This window comes from Mixophyes fleayi, chromosome 10 (assembly GCF_038048845.1).
Source record: "Mixophyes fleayi isolate aMixFle1 chromosome 10, aMixFle1.hap1, whole genome shotgun sequence".
Classification (NCBI taxonomy): domain Eukaryota; kingdom Metazoa; phylum Chordata; class Amphibia; order Anura; family Limnodynastidae; genus Mixophyes; species Mixophyes fleayi.
In genome coordinates, this window is record NC_134411.1 from 33,272,690 (window position 1) to 33,296,439 (window position 23,750).

At 42.8% G+C, this 23,750-nt stretch overlaps 1 protein-coding gene across 1 annotated transcript; it reads right to left on the bottom strand.

The window, feature by feature from the left end:
* Positions 1–637: 637 nt before the first annotated feature.
* On the bottom strand, positions 638–22,230 carry LOC142103939 (catalase-like). The gene is made up of 12 exons (XM_075188340.1): positions 22,042–22,230; positions 19,573–19,683; positions 18,256–18,386; positions 17,239–17,343; positions 15,826–15,951; positions 14,825–15,016; positions 13,431–13,583; positions 11,728–11,866; positions 9,581–9,711; positions 9,249–9,356; positions 2,762–2,842; positions 638–1,606 (listed from the first exon to the last, which is right to left on the bottom strand). Exons 1-12 carry the CDS (start codon positions 22,124–22,126, stop codon positions 1,550–1,552), a joined length of 1,419 nt encoding a protein of 472 aa, XP_075044441.1. The 5' UTR covers positions 22,127–22,230; the 3' UTR covers positions 638–1,549.
* Positions 22,231–23,750: the final 1,520 nt, after the last annotated feature.

Here is a 23,750-nt window from a genome sequence, read left to right on the forward strand (position 1 = left end):
AGCTGTCCGGGAGGGGGGTCCGCCGAGGGGGGGGCGTGGCCACACGTGGTGCGCCGTTAGGCTCTGCCCCTGTCAATCTTAGGCAATTCTAGCCAATTACAGCAGGGGGCAGGGCCACGATGGCACATTTAGCCCCGCCCCCACCATCTTGAACAACGACTGACAGCTGGATCCGGGAATTTTTGCCTTGTCTCCCGGGAGTCCGGGAGAACTCCCAAAAATTCAGGAATCTCCCGGACATTGCGGGAGAGTAGGCAACTATGTATAACCTGCTTTATCGCTCTGTGCTGTCAGGTCGTGAATGAATCTTGTTTTAAACCGTTTTACAATAAGCTGCATTTATTGGGCAGATTCTACAAGATCACTAGAGACTGAATACACAACAAACATTTTACTTGTGCTAAAGGTGTTCCTTAATCGTGACATGGTATAAATAGGACTTGTTTTACAAAAAATAAATAGTAAAGATAGGCAAAACGTACTTGTTACTATATATATGGTATAGTATATATGATATGGTATAATGTGTGTGTGTATAATTATATATATATATATATATATATACACACACACACACACACACACACACACACATTATATCATTACTGTATATATATATCAGTTATACAGTTTGTTCATTACTCTACCACATAAATATACATTATTATTATTCATAGTACTAACATTTAAATGTATAGTGCTGGCATACGCTATATCACGTTACATTTAGAAACAAATACAGTAATAAAAATGGGTATTATAAATAATATGGACAAAGAGGTAAGACGGTTCTGCTCGTAAGCGTACAATCTAGAAAAATCGGAATTTGTTACATGTGGTTAAGAGCCTCAGATTACGTATTGGTCGAGCCAGATTGCAAGAGGACACTGTGCTTGGTGAGGCTGATCCAGTTACACAGCAATGTTAGTTTGAATGTCAGAAGATTTGTTTGAGTATAGAAAGAGAATAAATGTAATGATTTACCTGAACTATATCATACATCCCAACATGTCTGTCTCCGGCAGGGGGCGTGGCCATGTCCCAGGAGGGGCGCCTAGCGCTCTTCCAGGCGCCACAGCGGGACAGATCCCTAAAATTGGGACCGTGCTGAAATCGGAACAGTTTGGAGGTGTGCTGTCTAGAGGGCGGTAATTGGGTAGAATATTTTAGAGCGCTTGAGAATTTCATAAGCTTCCCCCAAGAGTTTGCAGAAGGTTTGGAGGCTAGGGAAAGTCTTATGGTGTGAAGAGGGAGTTCCACAAAGTGGGAGCAGCACAAAAACTTCCTGTAACAGAGAATGAAATTGTGGTAATGATTGAGGATGAGAGATGCAGATCTGGCTCACTGCACCCTCTGCAGGTAATTTGTATAATTAAACAATGATAATACTAATATTTGCACCATTTACATTATATGAGAACTTTAATAACCCTGAAATTTGCAGAGACTCAGACTTTCGTCCATATTCATTCTACTCCTGTGTGTCTTGGGAGCCAACATGGCAGCAGACATAGATGTTAACAGGTTGTGACCGGAACATACTTTGATCTCAGTGGAACGTGACATGACCCAATATAGGGATCTCCTGTTTTTGCTGTACAGCTACCTGAAGAACAAAACAGAAAAGACAAAATGATTCATCCTTTGTAAACCAAGTAAGACTTATTTAAGTAGTGACTCTATGTACTTAGGTAGTGTTACCAGTATTTAGTGTTTTGAGCAGCAGGAATTCACAGAGACTCCTCATTCACCACTTTAATCTAAAATTAAATCTATGTCCGTTCTTCATCATAATCTAATGGGAAATTCTTCCATGTTGTAATCCAATGGGAAATGTTTCTGTTTTTGTAATCTAATGGGAGAAAAACGAACTATAAAAGCAGAAGCAACTGCTTATACCAGCGCCCTCCTCTGAAAGACTGTCGCTTGAACTGACATTGTCTTCCCTTTGCCGCTTGACAATCATAAGTGGCCAGCATGGGATAATCTTTGTGATTGGCTGAGAGGCTAATGGGACCTTTGGTGGCGCTAGGTCACAGCATTGGACTATCCTCAGCAGCAGGCATTCAAAGCAAGCAGTTGCATCCACTGTTATGGGGTTGTGGTGGTGGTGGGTGGAGAGGGGGGGAATCTCCCATTGGATTACAAAATCCCCTAAGCACTTTTTACTTTTGCAATCTGCACTAATATGCAATATGTATCACTTACTCCTCATGTATCAAACTCCCCTTGTCCTATAGATTGTAAGCTGTGCGCAGGGCCCTCTTACCTCTGTCTGTCTGTATTACCCAGTATTGTTTTATTACTGTGTTGTTCCCAATAGTAAAGCGCTACGGAATCTGCTGGTGCTCTATAAATGATGATGATGAAAGTCTTAAGAATTTCCCATGGGATTATGACGCATCAAGACCAAAGAAAGAAGATTTTATTTTATGATGAAGTGGTGAGCAAAGGGTTTGAGAAGTGCTATCCATTTAAATTCGATTTTATAATATTTGTCTGTTATATTTACTTTTTGATAGACTTTTAGTATAATGTACAGGGGTCTCAGACACGTTATTCCTCTCCAGTCCCATAGAAGCGTTAGTCCTAAGATGACCAGCCTGGAGCTGGATTCCAATATGACAAGCGTGATAAATGTAAATCAATTTTATTGCTGTAATACTTTCTCCGCTACTTACCACTATTTTATTATTTTTTCGCCATTTAAGGTGAATCTGCAGGATTTAGCTGCTGCATAACTCCAGTTTGTCTATTTTACCTGTGTAGCTGCTCCCAGTTTATCAAGTTCTGCCAGCACTCTGGCTCCATAATCTGGATGGACATCAGTGAAGTTCTTCACCTAAAAAGTACAAAATAGGTTTAACCAACATGAAAATTAAATTGAAGGATATACCTCTCAGATCCTAAAAGCTTGTGTTTTTGTTATAGTAATCCACCAAGTAATGGGGGATAACAAGTTTAGGAATAATTAGATAGCATAACTTGGCAAGACTGCATAACTATTTTCTTTGTTAATATTCGGTACTTGAAGTCACTTCTTTGAGTGGTATCACACATTCACTTTTCACACCATGCTTGAAGCACAGCATCTGACTGAAATAATGTCTATAAGTAAAACAGACAAGAGTATAACACAAGCTCATTAATCACAGTTTTTAAAATGCTGGCAGCAGCGGTTAAGACAAAGGTACAAAGCTCTCAAACTGCTCCCCAATTGAAATGCAGTCTTTCTGAGCAGACCATGTCACACAGTAAAAACAGTATCAAAATTAGGTACACGCACTTCTGAAGCTTTATAAACACGAGCGTGACACCACACTTGATAACATCACCTTTTATCCAAGACAAGAACGTAGGAGCACACTTTAAATACTAAAGCATAATTCCCAACATTTATCCAGGCAAAATTTGGACAATACCCTCTTTCCCGTAAGCCCTGTCCCTTTCTAAGTCCGCGAGTTGGGATTGTCCCAACTCGCAGACTTAGATTGGAGAGGTTAGGAGGTATGAACAAAGACATACTGATCACATGGTTAACTCAATAATTTGCTATATAATATCTGTACCACTCTCATCTTGCTCCTCTTCAATCTATACTCAATGACACTAATAGACTTATCTTCCTTTCTCGCCGTTTCACATTTGTCTCCCCCCACCATCAAGCCCTACACTGGCTCTCCAACCCCTACAGAATCATTTTCATGCTCCTCACCCTCACTATACAAGGCCCTCGCCAACTCCTCTGCTCCCAACATCTACAACCTCTTCTCTATTCACACTCCATCCTGCTCACTGCGATCGTCGCTTCTCCTCCCCATTGATAACCTCTTCTCATTCACGTATTCAAGACTTCTCCCGTGCTTCCCCCCTCCATTGGAACGATCTCCATCCTTCCATGAGAACATTCCCCAATCTGAGCAGCTTCAAACGGGTATTAAAAACCCACCTATTTTTTTTTTTTTTTTTTTTATCAATAATTTTTATTAAAAAGTTTTAACATATGGGATACAGAAAATAAAATGGATTACATGAAGAAGGGGAACACAGGGTGAGGGAGGGTGGAGAGTTGCTTAGGGAATATCACAACATAAATGTATGTATTGTGGACTGCAGAATGGTAAGTATACGCCTAGCTCCTGGAGAGTTAACCAGCCATAGGTCATAGAGGTCGTATTCCACCAAAAATGTATGGAATACTAAAGAAGGCCCCAAATTTTGTTTTCTCGCCAGCTGAGTGTGGGGTTTGTGACTTATCTAGTTTAGAATCTTATGTTAAGTTGAAGTCTCACAGCATAATCAGATGTCCCTGTCGTACCCCCGATACTTCTTCACATAAGGTTTTTTAGGTAGGGGACCTGGCGGGAATTGGGAGCAAATAGAGAAACAATTGTCACCAACCTCTCATCCAACCAGAAACAGGTAGCGACCTCTATTTAAGGGAAAAATTGGCCCGTGTGCTAAATTCCTTTTGAAAGGTCCGTTAGCGAAATAAACAGTGGGAAACCTTGAGTCACAAAACTTGGAAGGAGTAGTGGGGCTCCTGCAATGCTACCACGTTTACTCTACGTTTGTGGAAGGTAGTAAGTGCGAGTCTACTTTTATTGTGGGAGTTCAATCCCCTAACATTCAGGGAGAAAGATGTAACCATTCTTCAAACTGTCAGGAGTTTGGAGGTAGACGGTCAAGGTGGTAGAATTTACGAGCAACCATTGGAAGAGGGAAGGTCTAGGAGGGGAGAGAGTACAAAAACAGAGGGGAAAAAAACAGAACTAGCCCGAGGAATGGGCCTAGAGCATTTGCCACAGAGGAGAGGCAGTGGCAAAATAGGTAACATGGGGGGTGGTGGTGGGAGAACTAGATACCACCCATGTGACATCCCAGTCAGAGAGGAAGGTGGAGCAGAAAGCTCCATGCTACATTGTTGCCAAGTCATATATAGGGATATGAAACAGTGTTTAACATTGTAAATACAGTCAAAATTCAAAGTCAAAGTGACCAGTAAAATTCTAACATTGAAACATTTTAACATTATAATAGTCTAACAGAGCCTTAGTGAAATTAAAGGAGTCTCACATGGCAGAGAAAAGTATTCAACTTATTATGTACTACAGTGTGTGTCCCTCCAGCGCCAATGTCCAAGTCTAGTAGGTAAAACTCAGCTGTCCCAAGGGGCGGCAGGAGGGGCCAAAGCTCCAACCCAAACACCCCAAAGGGAGAGCGACATAAGCAGAGCGGTAGACAAGGCCAGAACCAGGCCTGAGCAGGGATGATATAATACTTTGTTAACTGTCATACATCATACCCAATGTCTATCGAAGACAGGGATACACATCTGGCGTAACGTGGAGGTAGAGACAATCCCGGAGAGATACACAAGAGATACTTAAGTCCATTATGTATGGAGCAGAGATGTGCCAGGATCTGGTGCCAGCCTCTACCGATCATATAACATGGATTGAGCCCTCTCGATGGACCAACAGTTTGACCGGAAAGCCCCAACAATAACAGATGGCATGGGCTTGCAGGACTGCTGTTATAGGTTGGAATGAGTGCCGTTTGTTTATGGTTGTCAAGGTAAGATCCTGAAACAGTTGGAGATCTCTGTGTTGGCCCAAATTATCAACATTGCGAACTGCACGAAGGATAGCTTCCTTGATGTGGAAGAAGTGAATTCATAATATAGTGTCTCTTGGTTGGTTGCTGGATGCTGTACATGGACGAGGCAGACGATAAATGCGATCAATCAGTAAATCTTTATCATCAGTAGAAGGTAACAACTTCTTAAACAGTGATATAGCATAGTCCTGGAGGTCTGGAGCAGAGAATGATTCTGGGGTGCCCCTGATATTGATATTGTTCCTGCGTGAACGGTCCTCGAGTTCTGCCAAGGTAAGGAGCTCATTATGTGAGGCAACCAATTCCTCCATCCTGGACTCTATATGGTCTGTACGATCTCCCAATTCCACAATCTCTGTTTTCATGGCGCCCAACGAAGTCCGAAGTTCGTTAAGCAAATTGGATCTAAGGGTATTCAGCATGTGGTACAGGGTACAGGCGGTGAGCAGATCGTCTAACTCCAAGTCAGAACCCAGGGCTGGGGGAGGTGAGGAAAATAGACGAGGTACCGCTGCCGAGGCTGATACAGATTGGGGTCTAACTTTGGTAGAACGAGAGGATTCCTTTTGAGAGGAAGCTTTCGGCTGGAACCTAATTGGAGGAGTGAGGGGGTTAGGTTTTTGTTTCTTAGGTGGCATTTTGACCTTCCAAATAGATTCTGCCAATAAGGGAAAGTGAAAATCCCGATTAGGCACGATGACTGTAGAAACAATGATAATCACATGGGTGGTAGATTTAACATTACAAATAAGACATACTCTATCAGTTTAGAGAAGTAGAGTAATAGAAAGCAGAATAGTAGTTGGTTAAGGGTCAGAGTGGTATCTTGAGCAGATAGTGACTCACCCGAGTTTCACACACTGGCAATGTTGTGGTTAGGCCAATATCCTTTGTTTATGAATAACTTGATGGATATCTGTTGTTTATGTTATTTTGTTTTGAGGTTGTTGTTTTTTTTAAAAAAATTGTGTTATTTTGGCTTTTTGTGTGATATTAAATTGAAATCAGTCAACTCAGTATGGTACCATAGTCTACAATTAAAGAAAAGGTCACTTGGAGTAGTTGGGACAGAGTTGAAGGCTCAACAGAGCAATACAATATCAGTATATTGATTGTAGTGGTAGCGAATGTCCACAAGTGGCTGCAGATAGTAAATTAACACAGTGGTTAGATCGGTACGATTGAATTGTACAGGTACACTTGTGTTGTACAGGCTGCGTGTGTCAGCGTAGAGCAATGTTTCCCAACTCCAGTCCTCAGGGACCTCTAAAAGTGCAGATTTTCCAGGTCACAAGTGATATAATTAGGACCACCTGTGGCTCTTTCAAAATGTGTCAGTTAGTAATGAATACACCTGTGCTCCAGCAAAGAGATATGGAAAACATGCACCGTTAGGGGTCCCTGAGGACTGGCGTTGGGAAACATGGGCGTAGAGCAAGAAGTCGGTACTCACTGCGACAGGCACACAGATGATAGCGGCCAGATACCTGGAACACTACGAGCTCAGGCAGGGAACCCGACAGCGGCGCAGCTGGATGGAGGATCGCCAGGGTGAGGTCAGGAACAGGTAGGAGCCACGCAGTGTGTCCGGTACTCAAAATGGCCGTTGCGCCCGGGAGAGGTACGGAGACAGTCGTCAGCCATGGCCAAAGCACTTGATGAGGTTGTTGCCGAAGTTGTGCTCGCTGGTCAGTGGCTGATGTAGTAGGCTATGCCTGCAGCTTCCGTGGGGTGCGCACAGCTGTAATATGGGTCAGATCCAATGCACTTCGGTGGCGGTGGGGGTGGTGATGTACGGGGTCCACAGGGTGAAGGCAGAGGTGGTGTCCGGCTGAAACGATGCCTCAGTTGCCCTGCCAAGTTAGGGGATTCAGGCTGCAGATGTAAGCGCCACACAGGCAGGCTCAATACAGACATCCATCCACTTGAGGCGCCCCGAAGTTCAGGTTGTACTCAATTATGCAGGAGAGTACAGAGGGAGCTCCCGACAGAGCCAGCCGGAGCAAGACAGCCAGTCACTGACCTCTTTAGCGGCCGGGCTGAAGTCTCCATTTGTAGGACAGGATTTCGGAAACAGCACCCGACACACTTGCGGGGATCAAGCAGGTCCAGTAGGTATCATTGATGGCACATACGAAGTACCCATGAGAATTGGGGCCTGTTCGAGTCCATTAGCCCGAGGGAGGAGATGTAGGACTCAACTCAGTTGAAGAACCGCAGGGCACGGAAACTTTTTCGGCGTCAAGATAATAGGGCACCAGAGCCTTAGGAAGCTCAGTGTATACACACAAGGCATTTGGAGTAGGGGAGACACCCAGATTAAAGAAGATTGAGAGAGTGGTGGTCAGAGCTGCTCTAAAACACGTCTGCCCACCTATTCTTAAAAGCCTATCAGTCATCCGCTTAACTACCCCCCTTGTCGGTTACCTCTCTCTCTCTTCCCTTCTCCCCCCTTCCTCCTTCCTGCTCTGTGTGACACTGTCCCCATTTCACCCTTATGTCTTCGGTATGTCTACCCTTCCCTTTAGATTGTAAGCTGTTCTGAGCAGGGCCCTCTCCTCCTCCTGATTCCACCACCTGTAACTTTGCTCTCCAGCTATTCTGCCCACTGATTCCTCTCTTGCTTTTCTCTGCACCTTTTCAGTGGCTCTTATTTGCTAGATGCACCCACCCTCTAGCACAGATTTCCAGCTTGTGCTAAATATCCCTCACCCTCTACCCTTTCTTATTAGCTGTGCTTTGAGCTACCAGAGTTCTAGTGTTACTTGTTTATTGTACTGTACTACCTTGTACTGTCCTAATGTTTGTTCCTGTACGGCGCTGACGACGAACACTTTGTGGTGCCCTATAAATAAAATTTAATAATAATAATAATAATCTGAAATAAACATCAGGCTCATAGAGCAAATGGTTATCAAACAATGAATGCCCATCTATCGCGAATGCACATCTGTCAGATAGGTGCTTACACTAAATATTCATTTTTATAGCAGGATACTTCTCTCAGTGGCATCTGTCTACAGTATCCAGATAATGTTAATAGGACCATATCTTTTGGAGTAATAATAATAGTATTACTTGGTGTCAATGGATATTGACACTGCTCTGAGATTTATGGATTTTTCAGCTCTCGGAGGCCTACTTATCAAAATGCGGCAACAAGGATGATTCTCTATCACCATGTCTCGCGACGACAGAAAATCAACTATCAACGCATTTTACCATTAAAATATCATTAAAGCACCTGGGCTGTCTCGCTGATAATGACCTGAAGCAGAAATGGTTAATGAACTTCTTCGCTGCGCCAGTCTAAATGAATATGCCCATGTGTGACCCGGAAACCGGATATCGCAGGCGCAATAGATATGAAAGGCCAGACTTGATCTTTGAATTTATTGATCGTTGAAAAAATGCTTTATCCAAAGAATTAAACATTTTTTCATTGATTGTATACTTTTATTGCCATTCTGAGATTTCATACAAGGTACGTAGCGCAAACTGGCGTAGTACACATTCGGCATGAGCCCCATAAACAGCACCTCCTTTCTGCCTAAACTGCATCCAACATTTCAGTATTTTCCGGATCGTTAGTAAGGTGCCCGCACACGGGGCGATGAGTGTAGTCTTACCGCTCTTTTTTGAATGAAGAGCTGAGCGCCAGCCAGACTTTCCGCAATGTTCTCACACAGCCTCTGTCGCTCCTCTGCTTTCAGAACTTCAAGATAGAATTTCCTTGCCTAGATAAAGACATGTATAAGACACATGGTATAAAAACAAATACTGTAACAAACAGGCTTATTTGCCACACCTGGCTGGATATCACCACGATGTGGACAGTAACACCATATAATTGAACCCCTCCACTAAGTTGAGACGGCAACGTTAACTAGGGCATTCCCGATATAGCAAGAGGGATTGGTTATTAGTAGGTTATATTACTACCAGCGTGAGATATACTCACCTGGAGCACATTATCTTCTTCTGAATTGTCGTATCTGGCCACATCCCCAGACAGATGGAACATTGTCTCTGTAAACTTAGGATTGCCTTCCGGACCTCCAAAGCTGTTTGGAAAGTAGTTTGGAGCATTTCCTTAATAGAAAGTAAAACAACGATACTCTGCATAAAGATTCAGGTTTTTATCTTAGACATAAATTGTACATTATACATTAGTTGCTAGGATCATAGTCGGTCATTAGATTTCCTTTTAAAATGGTAATTTCCTTTTCTGTTTTGACCTCAAGAGCACGGTGAAATTATTATTTATGTATCAAGAAATCAAGACAACTGGTTCACATGTGTAACACACTTTGGTGTTTTTTAATTGTGAATAGCAAAACTTCAACCCAAGCCCAAGTTTAAAACCACAAATCCGAACTGGGTCTGTTGACGATTTTACTACATGTGTTAGTGGCCATCGAACCGAAGAAATCCAATCGAATTTTGAACCCGTTCAAATTTTTCAAACATCTGTTGTTGAGGGCAATCCAATTTCCTACATATCATCCCTTAGATCTTTTATACCCAAAGACATCTCCCACTGCACCCTCACATTTTAAACCATTCTCTCTAACTGCTTCTTACCTCTGGAACTCTAGCCCTCTTATCTAGTGTCAAACTGCCACCACCAGTCTTCAGATCTAAACCAAAATCCTAGGGCTGGGTACACACTACAGTGTTTTTATTATCTGTGTTTATTTGATTATCTGATCAAACACCCAACAACTGACCGGTCAGCCTGATATTGCAGTAGTGTGTACACTTACACGATGGCTGATAGTCGGTCCAAAGCACCGATTGTCGGTTCATTTGGTTGGTCTGTTAACCTAATAAACTCGTTCCAACCACCAGCCTGCAGTGTAAGTCCAATCACAAGAGCAATTATTGTTCTTTAAGCTGTGACCAACACTTTAAATGTTTACCGTTTTTTTTCCATCCAATTTGTCTATGTCCCTAGCTACCTGATTAAATTGTAAGCTCCAGGGGTCTCCTTCCTATTTTTCTTACTGTATTCTTATGTTTGAAGTTGATGTTGATACCCAATGTGTTTGCCATTTATGCTGCAATGTACTGCTAACTGTTACAACTCTGCCTGTTATTTGTATGTGGCAGCAGTACCTCAAATCCACCAGAGGTGCTGCTGTTCTGTTCCTGAACTCTTCTACATGCCTGAAGGAGTTAATCTTGCATTATGCCTAATTAGAACGGCACCTGTCGCACTGCTTTAAACAACTGCCTCTAGCTGTGCTCTGTGCAGTTCATCCGTTTGTTCCTGGCTGCTGCTAACCTGCTCTTGTGCTGTTTGGTATATACCTTCTGGATTGAACTGTGTATGACCCCTGCCTGTACCTTGCCTGCTTGCCTGTGACCCCGATTCCTTGGACCATGCTGTTTTGCCTGTTGCCCTGACCTTTTGGCCTGACTTCTGGACCTTGCCTATTTGCTTGATCTCTGTCTGGCTATTTGGATTTGTTTGTCTGATCTCTGCTTGATCTCTGGACTCGGTCTGCTTTCCTGGACAGCCTTGTGCTTTCTGGACTGGGGATAAAACTTATAATACCTGTTCCTGCCATTTTTACTATACAGTCTCCTTAGGATCCTGTTCTTATCTGTGGATCTGAGTTATCTTTGTTTGTGTATTTACCTGAATAAAGACACTTTGCTTTACACTTTAATTGCTCTTCGCGAATGCACTGGGATTCATAACACTAACACTCTGTATCAGTAAACCTATACACACATGCAAGCTATGTTTAAAGTTTTGTTTCGGGTGGAATTATAGGTGGCAAATAAAAAAAGAAAACACTCAATTACACTCAGACAGTAGTTGATCTTTCCTGAGCCAACTCTTGCAATGATTTACATTTGCCCATGGTGTGTCAATGAAGGTAGAACGCAGCAATTTCAGTGATTATCTAAAAATAATCTGTTGATCCCTACGAGTGCTATATTTATACCCATAGCAGTTCCTACAAATGCTGGACGGAACATGGATGCTTGCCACCTGTTGTCATATGAATTTGCCTTCAGTGAGCAAAAAATAATATTTCAATGTTACAGTTCTAAGTAACTCATCACAGGCATCATTGCGTAAAACAAACATAATACCTTGGTTGTCACCCATTGCCATAAACCCGTCTCTCTCATAGTTTGTAACCTTAGTCTGCATGGGGCAATTTACTGGGATCTGTGAAAAGTTCACTCCCAGCCGGTACCTCTGAGCATCGGGATAGGCCAACATACGTGCCTGAAATGGAATAGAAATCTGGCAGTAGGTAGAAATACTGAGATTTGAGGCAATTAAATGATCTAATTAATTAACAGTCGTTAGAAAATGTGACCTTATCTAACTTAATGCATATGAATAATTTACAGGCTAGATCAGTGGTTCCCAAACTTTCTCAGTTCGAGGCACCCTTAGGGTCACCATAATTTTTCCAAGGCAATCCTAAGCCAAAATAATTACCGGGTAGTCCCATTTTTGAAATAGTTGGGTCAAAATGACGCAAGATGTATTTAGACCCCTTCACCATCACATTGTGCCCCTTCATCATATTACTGCGCCCCTTCACCATATCACTCTTTATCCCCTTCGTCATCTCACACTCTGACCCCCTCTTTGCCATCTCACACACTTTATCCCCCTCGTCGCCAGCTCACTCTGTGTCCCCCTCGTCGCCAGCTCACTCTGACCCCCTCGTCGCCAGCTCACTCTGTGACCCCCTCGTCGCCAGCTCACTCTGTGACCCCCTCGTCGCCAGCTCACTCTGTGACCCCCTCGTCGCCAGCTCACTCTGTGTCCCTCCCCTCCTTTGCCAGCTCACTGTGTCCCTCCCCTCCTTTGCCAGCTCACTCTGTGTCCCTCCCCTCCTTTGCCAGGTCACTCTGTGTCCCTCCCCTTCTTTGCCAGGTCACTGTGTCCCTCCCCTCCTTCAGCGTCTCTCTCTGTGTCTCCCTCCCCTTCTTCAGCGTCTCTCTCTCTCTCTCTCTCTGTCCCCCTCCCCTCCTTCAGCGTCTCTCTCTCCCTGTCCCCCTCCCGTCCTTCAGCGTCTCTCTCCCTGTCCCCCTCCCCTCCTTCAGAGTCTCTCTCTCTGTCCTCCTCCTTCGTCTCTCTATCCCCCTCCCCTCCTTCAGCGTCTCTCTCTCTATCCCCCTCCCCTTCTTCAGTGTCTTTCTCTCTGTCCCCCTCCCCTTCTTCAGCGTCTCTCTCTGTGTCTCCCTCCCCTTCTTCAGCGTCTCTCTCACTCTCTCTGTCCCACTCCCCTCCTTCAGCGTCTCTCTCTCTGTCACCCTCCCCTCATTCAGCGTCTGTGTCCCCCTCCCCTCCTTCAGCGTCTCTCTCTCTCTCTGTCCCCCTCCCCTCCTTCAGCGTCTCTCTCTCTCTCTGTCCCCCTCCCCTCCTTCAGCGTCTCTCTCTCTCTCTGTCCCACACATTAGTATACCAGCAATGCCCCACTAGACATGAGCATATCAATGGTGCCCCCACACATTAGTATACCAGCAGGGTTCCCCATACAGAGGGCAGCGTAAACCAACAGTACCCTCCAATGGTAGAGGTCAGCGGGTTGAGTGCACTTTTACAGTCATCCTGAGATGAGTAATGAGGATTTATAATACATAAGTGTTTGTAATGGATACTAAAGAGATCATGATATCAAACTCACCGATTATATTTATTAACATAAAAGTGATCTGTTATTATTGTGTATTATGAATGTGTGTGCACATCAGCTGTATAATATTTTGATGCTGTTGTGAAAAGTATTATACAATATGTAATAACAGATCATATAATGTTACTGGTATCTTACATGCAGCATCTTGTCAGGACTGGGCTCTATTCCCGGGACCATGTTATGCGGGGAGAAGGCGATCTGTTCCACTTCGGCAAAGTAATTCACCGGGTTCCTGTTTAATGTGAATTTCCCCACTGGTATTAATGGGAAGTCATTGTGGAACCAAACCTGTAATTAACAGACAATTAGTGGTTATTAAAATCTATACAATAGCTAAGTCTTTATAGCAAATATATATAGGTCATAGACAATATCAAACACCTGGCATTATCTAGACAACAGTAACGTTAGTCACACCTGAATTGAAGTTATTAAAGAAACATTCTGGTTTTTCTTCCGTTTTGTAGGGGGTATTCTGTAGGAGTGGGATTAATAAATGCATTTTATCTTAAAATCTTCATACTATAGTGACATTCGAAATTGCTTACTTAAGATAAATATACTTACATTTTAATACATGGTACATCAAGTTTTGGGTATGGTTCATGAAGACAAGATGCAGTATCCCCCAATCTCCGAAAGGCACCAGTGATCGCACATGTCTATCATCTCTCCTACTAAGGACTTGTTTCAAACCCACAGTGTTGTTGTTAATGCCCCTCCCTCCCTGTGAATTTATCATTAGCACGAATGGAGAGTTCAGGGGGGAGGGGCTTCGACAACACTTCTGTCTGCCTTTATCAGATATGGGGGTAAATGTATCCAGCTGCGAGTTTCTGGCGGGTTTGAAAAGTGGAGATGTTGCCTATAGCAACCAATCAGATTTTAGTTATTTATTTAGTACATTCTACAAAATGATAGCTAGAATCGGATTGGTTGCTATAGGCAACATCTCCACTTTTCAAACCCACCGGAATCTCTCAGCCCGATACATTTACCCCATGGATTAGTAGACCTGGACTATTGGAGCTTTCTAGCTTTCTGTGGAACTCACCAGATTGAAGGACTACCGCACCAGGTAAACATGTTAATGTATCTTGGTGCCCCCCCCCCCCCTAAACTACATTATAAGAGGGATTCTTCTCTAATAATGAGGGTGATGTTAATTGGTTAATAATATTTTATATAAGGTTAGAATGCAACCTAGTTTTATAATGGCCTTTAGATGCTGAACTGGTATAAAAGCTACAGTGAAAAGAAATGTAAATAACATGGATTATCTATTGAGTACAAAACTGGTATAATAAGTAAATTGTACAACTTTTTTCTTTATCTTTAATGGGGCTTATTTAATAATGTGGTACAATGTGTAGAATTGGGACGTAACCTATATCTACCAATAATGAAGTCCGTGTTCTTTTTCTAAACTGTTTTAGAAAAGTAAGAGCTCTTATTTCATTATTTGCTCTGCAATATGTAGTAAAGCCAAACCACGTAGTGATATAAATGCTATGCTTTGTTTGCTTTACCTTGGTGATGTCGAACGGATTATAGGACAGCTTCTTGGCTTGTTCTAAGGTCATGACTTGGATGTTCAATGTCCAGTAAGGAAAGTCCCCCTTATTTATGGCATCATGGAGATCTCTCAGAGCATAATCTGGATTTTTTCCAGCCAGTGCTCGTGCTCTCTCTTTGTTCAGGTACTTTACACCTTGGCCAGTCTGTAGGGTTTAAACAAAACATAGTTGAAAATTAATTTTTGGAATGGAGTAGGTGATTGTTATCTCCCATCCAACGTGGGCAGCACGGTGGCGTAGTGGTTAGCACTTCTGCCTTACAGCACTGGGGCCATGAGTTCAATTCCAGACCATGGCCTTATCTGTGAGGAGTTTGTATGTTCTCCCCGTGTTTGCGTGGGTTTCCTCCGGGTGCTCCGGTTTCCTCCCACACTCCAAAAACAAACATACTGGTAGGTTAATTGGCTGCTAACAAATCGACCCGAGTCTGCATGTGTGTGTGTCTCTCTGTGTCTGTGTGTTAAGGAATTTAGACTGTAAGCTCCAATGGGGCAGGGACTGATGTGAATGAGTTCTCTGTACAGCGCTGCGGAATTAGTGTCGCTATATAAATAAATGGTGATGATGCTATCCATTCCTGACCTTTCTTCTTGCTATACATTTCTATCTAGGAATAACCTCTCACCTGCCAGTATTCCTATCAACAGGTTTATATTGTGTATATACATTTTTAAAAATGCTGCATAAATGCAAAAGATATGATAACAATATATGTACATGGTAAATATATGTACATGCCTGCTAAAAATTAATGAATTTATTTATCTGATAAATATGTAAAAGAATAAAAAAAGAATATTAGATGAAGATACAGGGTGAGGGAATGAAACAGCAATTCAAAGGTATTGTTGAATAGCTTGCACTGGCATTTTTTTATACAGCTAGACATCTCTGTTAATAATAATTTGCAGTCATTATTAGTTGGGGCATAATAATGAGCGTCTGATACGCACAGTGTAGTGGAATTTGGCATACACAGCCTCTCCTTGCGCGTTCACCAATTTGAAAGCATGATTTGTATATCCGTCCATGTGTCGGTATCCATCAGGAATCCCTCGGTCAGAGAATAAGAGGGTGACCTACACAGGGATAGAATGGGGACATATTGGTTATTTTTGTTTTGTAATAGCTGGTTATATTGAGACATATATCTAGTGACACTATAATATAAAATGAAGAAGTGAAATAATGTCAGCAGTAAATTTACAGTGTTCCGTTTCGTGTTAGTAATTTACTCGGTAAACATGTTCACAAGGGGCGTGGCCTTACGAGAATGTATGTGCAGCTGGGTGAATCTGGGTATGGTTGACGGATCGTGCAAGGTGGCTAATTGTATACCAATTTTCAGGAAGGAGCAACATGGCCAGTCAGAGGGCCATAGCTAGTGCGGGGTGCCGCAATACAGGGGTCACTATTAATTTAAGGTTGGCACTGGTTGTAGGGAAATGGACATATTTATAAAACGTGAATGCTAATAATTTATTTTTGGGTCTGGTTATGTGAAAAGAGGACTGTTTATTAAACAAAAATGCTATTACTTTAGTGGCGGGCTGGTTGAGGGGGAAGGAGGTGTATTTATTAAATGTGGGTGCTATTGATTTAATGTCAAGGCTGTCATGGAGAGGGAGGCCTAGAGTATTCACTCATTGCTCGGCTTTCCAGGAGAAAAATAGTAACTATCTGTTTTCCAAACAGGGGCCCAGTGTTCCAGGATCCAGCCCAGCAGCCGCCAAGGTAATTAAAGTTGCGGGAACAGGTAGAAGAGAGCAGCACATGGTCGGAGGTATTGCACTTATAGAGGCTCCCCACATTAGGTTGGTCAAACCCCCTCTGGTGGCGCAATACCACTTTGGGGCAGCATCTACTAATACCAAAATGGGTGGGAGGGCACCAGTGTTCTCTCACCCATGGCAGTAAATTGTCTAGTTAGGACTGTGGCCAGTGCTTTCATGTGCACTCTTGGAAACTTGTTGCCAATTAAATGGCATGCATTATGCCTACATTTCTTAAACCCTGTCTTTGTATACTACCATCATGCCACGTTACCAGCTTGTCACTAGTTTAGAACTTATTTTTAACCCAAGCACTCTATGAAGAGTAGTCATGCCGCAGTGATGTCACTGGTTCCTAGTGCATTGATTGGCCACATTTTTGGATGCCTTCACTGTCTGAATGAAGGTGACATGTACTTTACAGTGATCATTGATTTGGTTGAATTAAATTGTCCTATTTTAGTTTCACATCTGATACTTCACTAGCTCTGCGCAACAGACAGTATAAAAATACCAGTGTATTGATTTGCAGCTCAATCAGAACCTTCATCACTAGGTTACACATTACAGAGTACAACAAGCAGCTGAAGGTACCTCATGGAGAGTTTCTGGAAGAAGGCTCAAAAAATCCCATAACCTGTTTGGGTCTTTAACATGTGTCTGTGGATTTCTCTTTTGGGCATGGGAAAATGAGGGAAACTACAAAAGAACAGAACGACAACATGAGGTCTGAAACAGATTAACTTTTTACATACAAGCCAGATAGGAACTCATACACAACTGTCTGTTCAACAATATATATTACAGAGAAGTGTGATCCTTTATTTAAAATAGAGTCGCTGGAGATATTTGTCGGTATTCCTTGCTTTCTAAAACTGGTATCAGCAAGGAAACAAATAATTAATGGACATCTGTGATAATGACAGAATCTATCTCCCCTCTCCCCCTTCATATTTATTAAAACCAAACCCCTTCCACTTAATCTGTGATAAGGAACAGACAGAACAAACCCCTTTGCTTGTTCCCTGATAAAAGCCAGACAGCACAAGCTCATCCACGCTTCACTTCTAATAACAGCCTGACAGCACAAGCTCATCCACGCTTCACTTCTAATAACAGCCTGACAACACAAGCTCACCCACGCTTCACTTCTAATAACAGCCTGACAACACAAGCTCACCCACGCTTCACTTCTAATAACAGCCTGACAACACAAGCTCACCCACGCTTCACTTCTAATAACAGCCAGACAGCACAAGCTCACCCACGCTTCACTTCTAATAACAGCCAGACAGCACAAGCTCACCCAAGCTTCACTTCTAATAACAGCCAGACAGCACAAGCTCACCCAAGCTTCACTTCTAATAACAGCCAGACAGCACAAGCTCACCCAAGCTTCACTTCTAATAACAGCCAGACAGCACAAGCTCACCCACGCTTCACTTCTAATAACAGCCAGACAGCACAAGCTCACCCACGCTTCACTTCTAATAACAGCCAGACAACACAAGCTCACCCACGCTTCACTTCTAATAACAGCCAGACAGCACAATCTCCTGGCCACCGATATAAAATACCACTTCCTCAATATCATTTAAGCTATGCACTAACCAGGATGGGGTCTCTTAGGAAGAATACTGGTGTGTTGTTCCCAACAAGGTCCCAGTTCCCTTGTTCTGTGTAGAATTTCACTGCAAATCCACGAGGGTCTCGATCGAGATCAGAAGATCCAGATTCCCCACCTGTAAGATGAGCAGTAACGGGAGTTTCCAAAAGTGCAAAGCCGGGTACTACAGTGATAAAATGGTCTATTTTCACGTTTAACCAGTAGGGAAAAAGAACTAAGGGGACTTCATTGTTAAATATACCTGGAGATGGAGGAAACCAGGCTTTGATTCAAATAATGTGATTATATTACATAATATCTTGGTATTTGTGATAGTGAAGCCACAAAATAATAAACAAATATGTTATTTTGTCACCCTCAAGTGGTAAAATTAGCAGAACACACCAGCAAATTTCTCATGGTGGGCCTGATGCATTAAGGAACGTAAATCCCGCTACGTGCCGTATTTTGCGTAAAATTGCTCTGTGCAAACTCAGAAACGTACTAAACACCAGTCAACACAAGTGCATGTCATCTTCGAACCCAAAGGAGACTTCTGACAGCCTATGATTTCAAGGGAGTGGAGGGCCGTACGCATGTAGGCAATGTACAGTAAGGGCAAACGCGTGCACATCTGTCCAATTCAAGCTCTGCTCATCTCTCAGGTACGTGATTTTTAGCCATATCACTTGCACCAGCTACAGGCCAGGTGTAAGCGTCGTGTGATGGAGATGACGGTTGTATATCCAGCCAAAACATGTGTTTGCAATTAAGAGTAAGTATAAAATACATTATATGTACAGTACATTAATAACATCCTGATAAATGTATTTCAAGTTAAAAAAAAAAAAGATATATGTATATATTATATATGTAAAAATAAATGTATTTTTATTAATGATTATAGTATTAACAGGTGTTAATGTATTTAATGTGACTGATGTGAATGATTATATATTCTCTGCAAAGTTCTTCATAATATGTAGGTGCTATATAAATCACTATTAATATACTACCATAAGCACCTATACGACATTAGTGAACTTTAAAAGTTCATCCCGCAGCGCCAGTTCTGCTTACCAAAAGTGGCCCACTTTGTAACTTTATTGAATTATTAGATCTACCTACAAGATAAAGCAGCCTCTAATAAAACTTTTACATCCAGCAAATTGGCATTTTTTTTTTAAATGTATTCTTTCCTTCTTGCCCCAAGCGCTAAAATGTTAAGTTACGGCTCTGGGTTGTCTCTATGCACCTGTATGGTCCTGGGGCCGGAGACAGAAGATGAAAACCCTTATACGATTGCCCCCTTCATAGCTTACTTGTAGTAGAGAAGCGGACAGCGACCGGCGTCTTCTTCCCGATATGCTGAAACACTTGGGCTTTGCAATATTTGGTGATATCATGAGTGACTTCAAAATAACCAAACGCTCCTAGAAGATAAACAAAAATACACATATATCTTCATTATCCATGATTTAATCACATGTTGCAGTGAATCTACTATATAAATGCCTAGTAGCGTGTGTGGAAAAAAAAAAACAAGCTGCAGCGCCACCTGCTGGGCAGAGTTATACACTGACCTATATATTTCTTGAAGGAGAAGTGACAGTTGGGAGTGGTTGGTGGTTGCCGGGGGTGACAGTGGAGAGTTTTTAACACCTTAAGTAGCTTGATGAAGGATGTGGCGATGAAGATGAAGGATGAGGTGATGGAGAAAAATGATGAGGTGGTGACATGTGGACAAAACCACGTTAAAAAAGGGCGCTTGCGTAGGGAACTAACGCTCTTCCCCTGAGGAGGCCTGGGCTAGGCCCAAATGCATGACAAGAACCTTTTTAACACCTTAAGTAGCTTGATTTGACTAGAATGCATGAGTATCATGCACGGGTTAACTTGTTCTTATATAAATAGATAGCCTTTGATATAGTGATATCAGTTAAAATATTGAAGGGGTTGTCCACTTTTTCAACAACTCCCCCCCCCCCCCCAATGTCCTTTTTCCTTTATGTATTACATGGGGGCTCTAAGTAGGGGACCACCGCATGGACCTGAGCGCAGCTATGTCAGTTGACAGCGCTGGAGAACTAAATCTGTCCAGTCTGATTCAATTGAGCAGAATAGAGCATGCACAGACATTGTAACTTGCAGTGTGATCCTTCTGCCATGCGCAGAGCTCCACATCATCCAAGATTTAAATGGTGCACAACAGCAAGAGCATATATGTAGAGCTCCATGCATGACGTTAAATGCTTAGCCTGCATAGTATGGGAAAATAGTAAACACTGTCCACATCAGTGAATAAATAAAAGGTAAACATTTAAAATGTTAAAAAATTAATTTAATATTTTATATTATTTGTGGTCATTAGCAGCCCCCAGGTCTCCTGGACAGCGTAATAGTTCTTTAAAGTTACATTTAACAGCTGATCAAACCATCAGGACAAGGTGAACTTGTAGTGTAACCAGACAGGGTCGAAACCAGAATGGACAAGTACCAGGACCAACTCTGCAGTTGTAGTCTGATAATCCAGGCTAAGGGCAATGGGCAGGAATCACGGTACAGGGAATGTAGGCAGCAAATAACAATTCACAGTAAAGACATCCAGGCTTCGGGTAAACTATAACATGGGCAATGTACTACTGCCAGTCCTGAGAGTTTAACTACAAAATGATTACTCGTATGCATCTGATCGCAAGCATGCAAAATGCTGCGCACAGAGAATGATGTGGCACCCAAATATCTGCACATGGGGCTGAATAATATATCCACTGAACTGCATGGGCATGTGCCTATCATATATATAGATTATTAAATGGTGGTGCAGTTGTTAGTGGTGATGGTGCACTGTCACCTGTAGCTGGTATTGCGGTGGATCCTCACATGCCTATTAAAGCTTCATTACCGCTTGGAGCCAGCTATCTCCTCTTCCTCCTCCCCAGAGCCCCAGGGTTTGGTCCCTGCAGCCATCTTTCCAGAGGCACTGTTGCTCACCTTACAGCTGAAGCCTCACTTCACTATGTTGTGCTGCTCAGGAACCCTGCTCCTTTCACTAACGATCAGTCTGTAGCTTCCTGCTGCCACCATTCCTCATCCCACATCATGTCACTGCCACTGCCACATGCAGCCCTGTTCTCACGGTCACATCACTCATCTCCTGATATACTCTGTGCTGCTGGGGGACCCTGTTCCTTCCACTATATAACTCTCAGTCTGTGGCTTCCTGCTGCCCCCATTCCCCTCCTCACAACATGTCACTGCCCCATCTCATGCAGCCCTGTCTTTACTAACAATCACTCAAGTGGACAGGTCACTGCCTCCCACATGATCAGCTATCGCATCTCCTGCTGCTGTGAACTTTCACATGATCTGATTGGCTACAGGTTGTTATATCCCCGCCCTCTGATAATATCACGGACTAGCAGCTGCTGATAATTGCTATCAATAAGATGCTCAGTCTCGAAACCCTTGTCAAACATTTGTTACAAAGTGTGCTCAGCCTGTTTTAAAGTGGGTGTCCTGGTTTTTTTTATTTGAAAAATATAGGGGTTTATAATCTGAGGGGTATTTCTTATTGAACAAAGGTAATATCACCATCTGCATTTTTGATTGACAGTCTCAGTCATTGATTGACAGTCAGTTGATAATAAGCAGAGGTCATTCTGGCTAGAATAGAGTATAGAAGCTCATTAATAGCATTAATTACAACGGTTTGCATATAGAATAATAACTGTTGGGATTTGTGTCAGGCGTTATCTGACAACTTTCCTGCTGTGCTCAGTAGTTCTCACCAGCTCCACGTGCATGCACCACCCTCTCAGGTATCCGTTCTCTGACAAAATGAGCCATTTCCTCTACGAAGGCCGCATCTTGCATCAGCAGTGGTCCTCGGGGGCCAACCGTCAATGATCTCTGGATGTCTCCTCTGGGAATCCCAGATGATGTTGTGAGCAGGTCAAACTATGGAGATAGGATATTAAACTGTAAGTTAAAAAAGTTTAATAATGTAAACATTTGTATAGAGAAGTAGAATATATGGAGTCAGTCGATAATTGTAATTGTGAGGGCCTTAGTTCTGTATCGACTACTGTACTGTTTTCATATAGTGTTCTTCATTATAAGCCTATGTGTGGTGTCGGACTACCACCTCTCCAAGTCCCCCTTGCAGGTGCATACTTTGTGGCAAGGGCCAGTTTGGAACAAAATTATGTATGTGAGTGTACACAATTATTTGTGTTACCTGTTCATGTAATTGATTTTGTAGCTAAAATGTACTGTTAATAAACCGCTCATACAAGGAAACATCTGACCGAGTAGGAGTTTTCGCTTCTGCTTTCATTGAATGTCATTTACGAATGTGCAAAAAGTGCAGTCAAAGATTGTTTGGTGAAGTCACAAGCCTATTTATGCACACATTCTTACAGGGATGATCATGGATTTGCAGGCCAAGATGTCAGCATCTGCAAAGAGCTATTACTTGCTGTATGAATAGCCTACTTTTGCACCCAAATGCAAAAACTGCATTTCATTTTGCAGTACATAATTTTAAAGAGTTCTAAGGGGAATAGGAGAAGCTGAATCAAGGAGGGGAGAGACTGGGTTGCAAAGGGGTTTGGGGGGGCATGCACAGTATTTTTCTATCTGCAAAACGACTTTCATTTTACAGGTACTCGGGACATGGCGATAATCAGGAGTTGTCCTATATATTCACTATAGGACAAATTATTATTATTATCATCATTTATTTGTTGGGCGCCACAGGGTTTTCGCAGCGCCTTACATAATACGAACAGTAGACCATACAGGGTAAACATCACAGAACAATAAACACTAAGTACCAATGCTTCGGAAACTCCGGGCAGACATATGGAGTGAGGGCGGAGCAGAAGAGTCGGTATGAGGACAGGAGGGGAGAGGGGCCCTGCTCATACGAGCTTACATCCTAAGGGAGGGAGGACAAAACAGACACGAAGGGAGGCAGTGATGCAATGGATAAAAAGGGACCAGGGGAGAGGAGGGAGAACAAGCAGAGTGGATGAGGGGTTAAGTGGATGGTTGGTAGGCTTTCAGGAACAGGTGAGTTTTGAGTGCCCGTTTGAAGGAGCACAGATTGGGAGCGAGACGGATGGAGCGAGGGAGGTCATTCCAGTGCAGGGGGGCAGCTCGGGAAAAGTCTTGGACTCGGGACAAATGTGCACTTTGAAAGTGCAGGTTTACAGGCAGCATGGTGGCTCAGTGGTTAGCACTTCTACCTCACAGCACTGGGGTCATGAGTTCAATTCCTGACCATGACCTTGCCTGTGAGGAGTTTGTATGTTCTCCCCGTGTTAACGTGGGTTTCCTCCGGGTGCTCCGGTTTCCTCCAACATTTGAAAAACATACTGGTAGGTTAATTGGCTGCTTTAAAATTGACCCTAGTTTGTGTCTGTCTGTATGTTAGGGAATTTAGACTGTAAGCCCCAATGGGGCAGAGATTGATGCGAGTTCTCTGTACAGCGCT

Coding starts and splice junctions, on each gene's coding strand:
- LOC142103939 (XM_075188340.1), bottom strand. CDS start 22,126: ATGCAAGATGCGGCCTTCGTAGAGGAAATGGCTCATTTTGTCAGAGAA. Junction 15,017..15,825: donor ATGCCAAATTCCACTACACT/GTGCGTATCAGA, acceptor TAAACCCTACAG/ACTGGCCAAGGTGTAAAGTA. Junction 9,357..9,580: donor AAGAAGATAATGTGCTCCAG/GTGAGTATATCT, acceptor GTCTTTATCTAG/GCAAGGAAATTCTATCTTGA.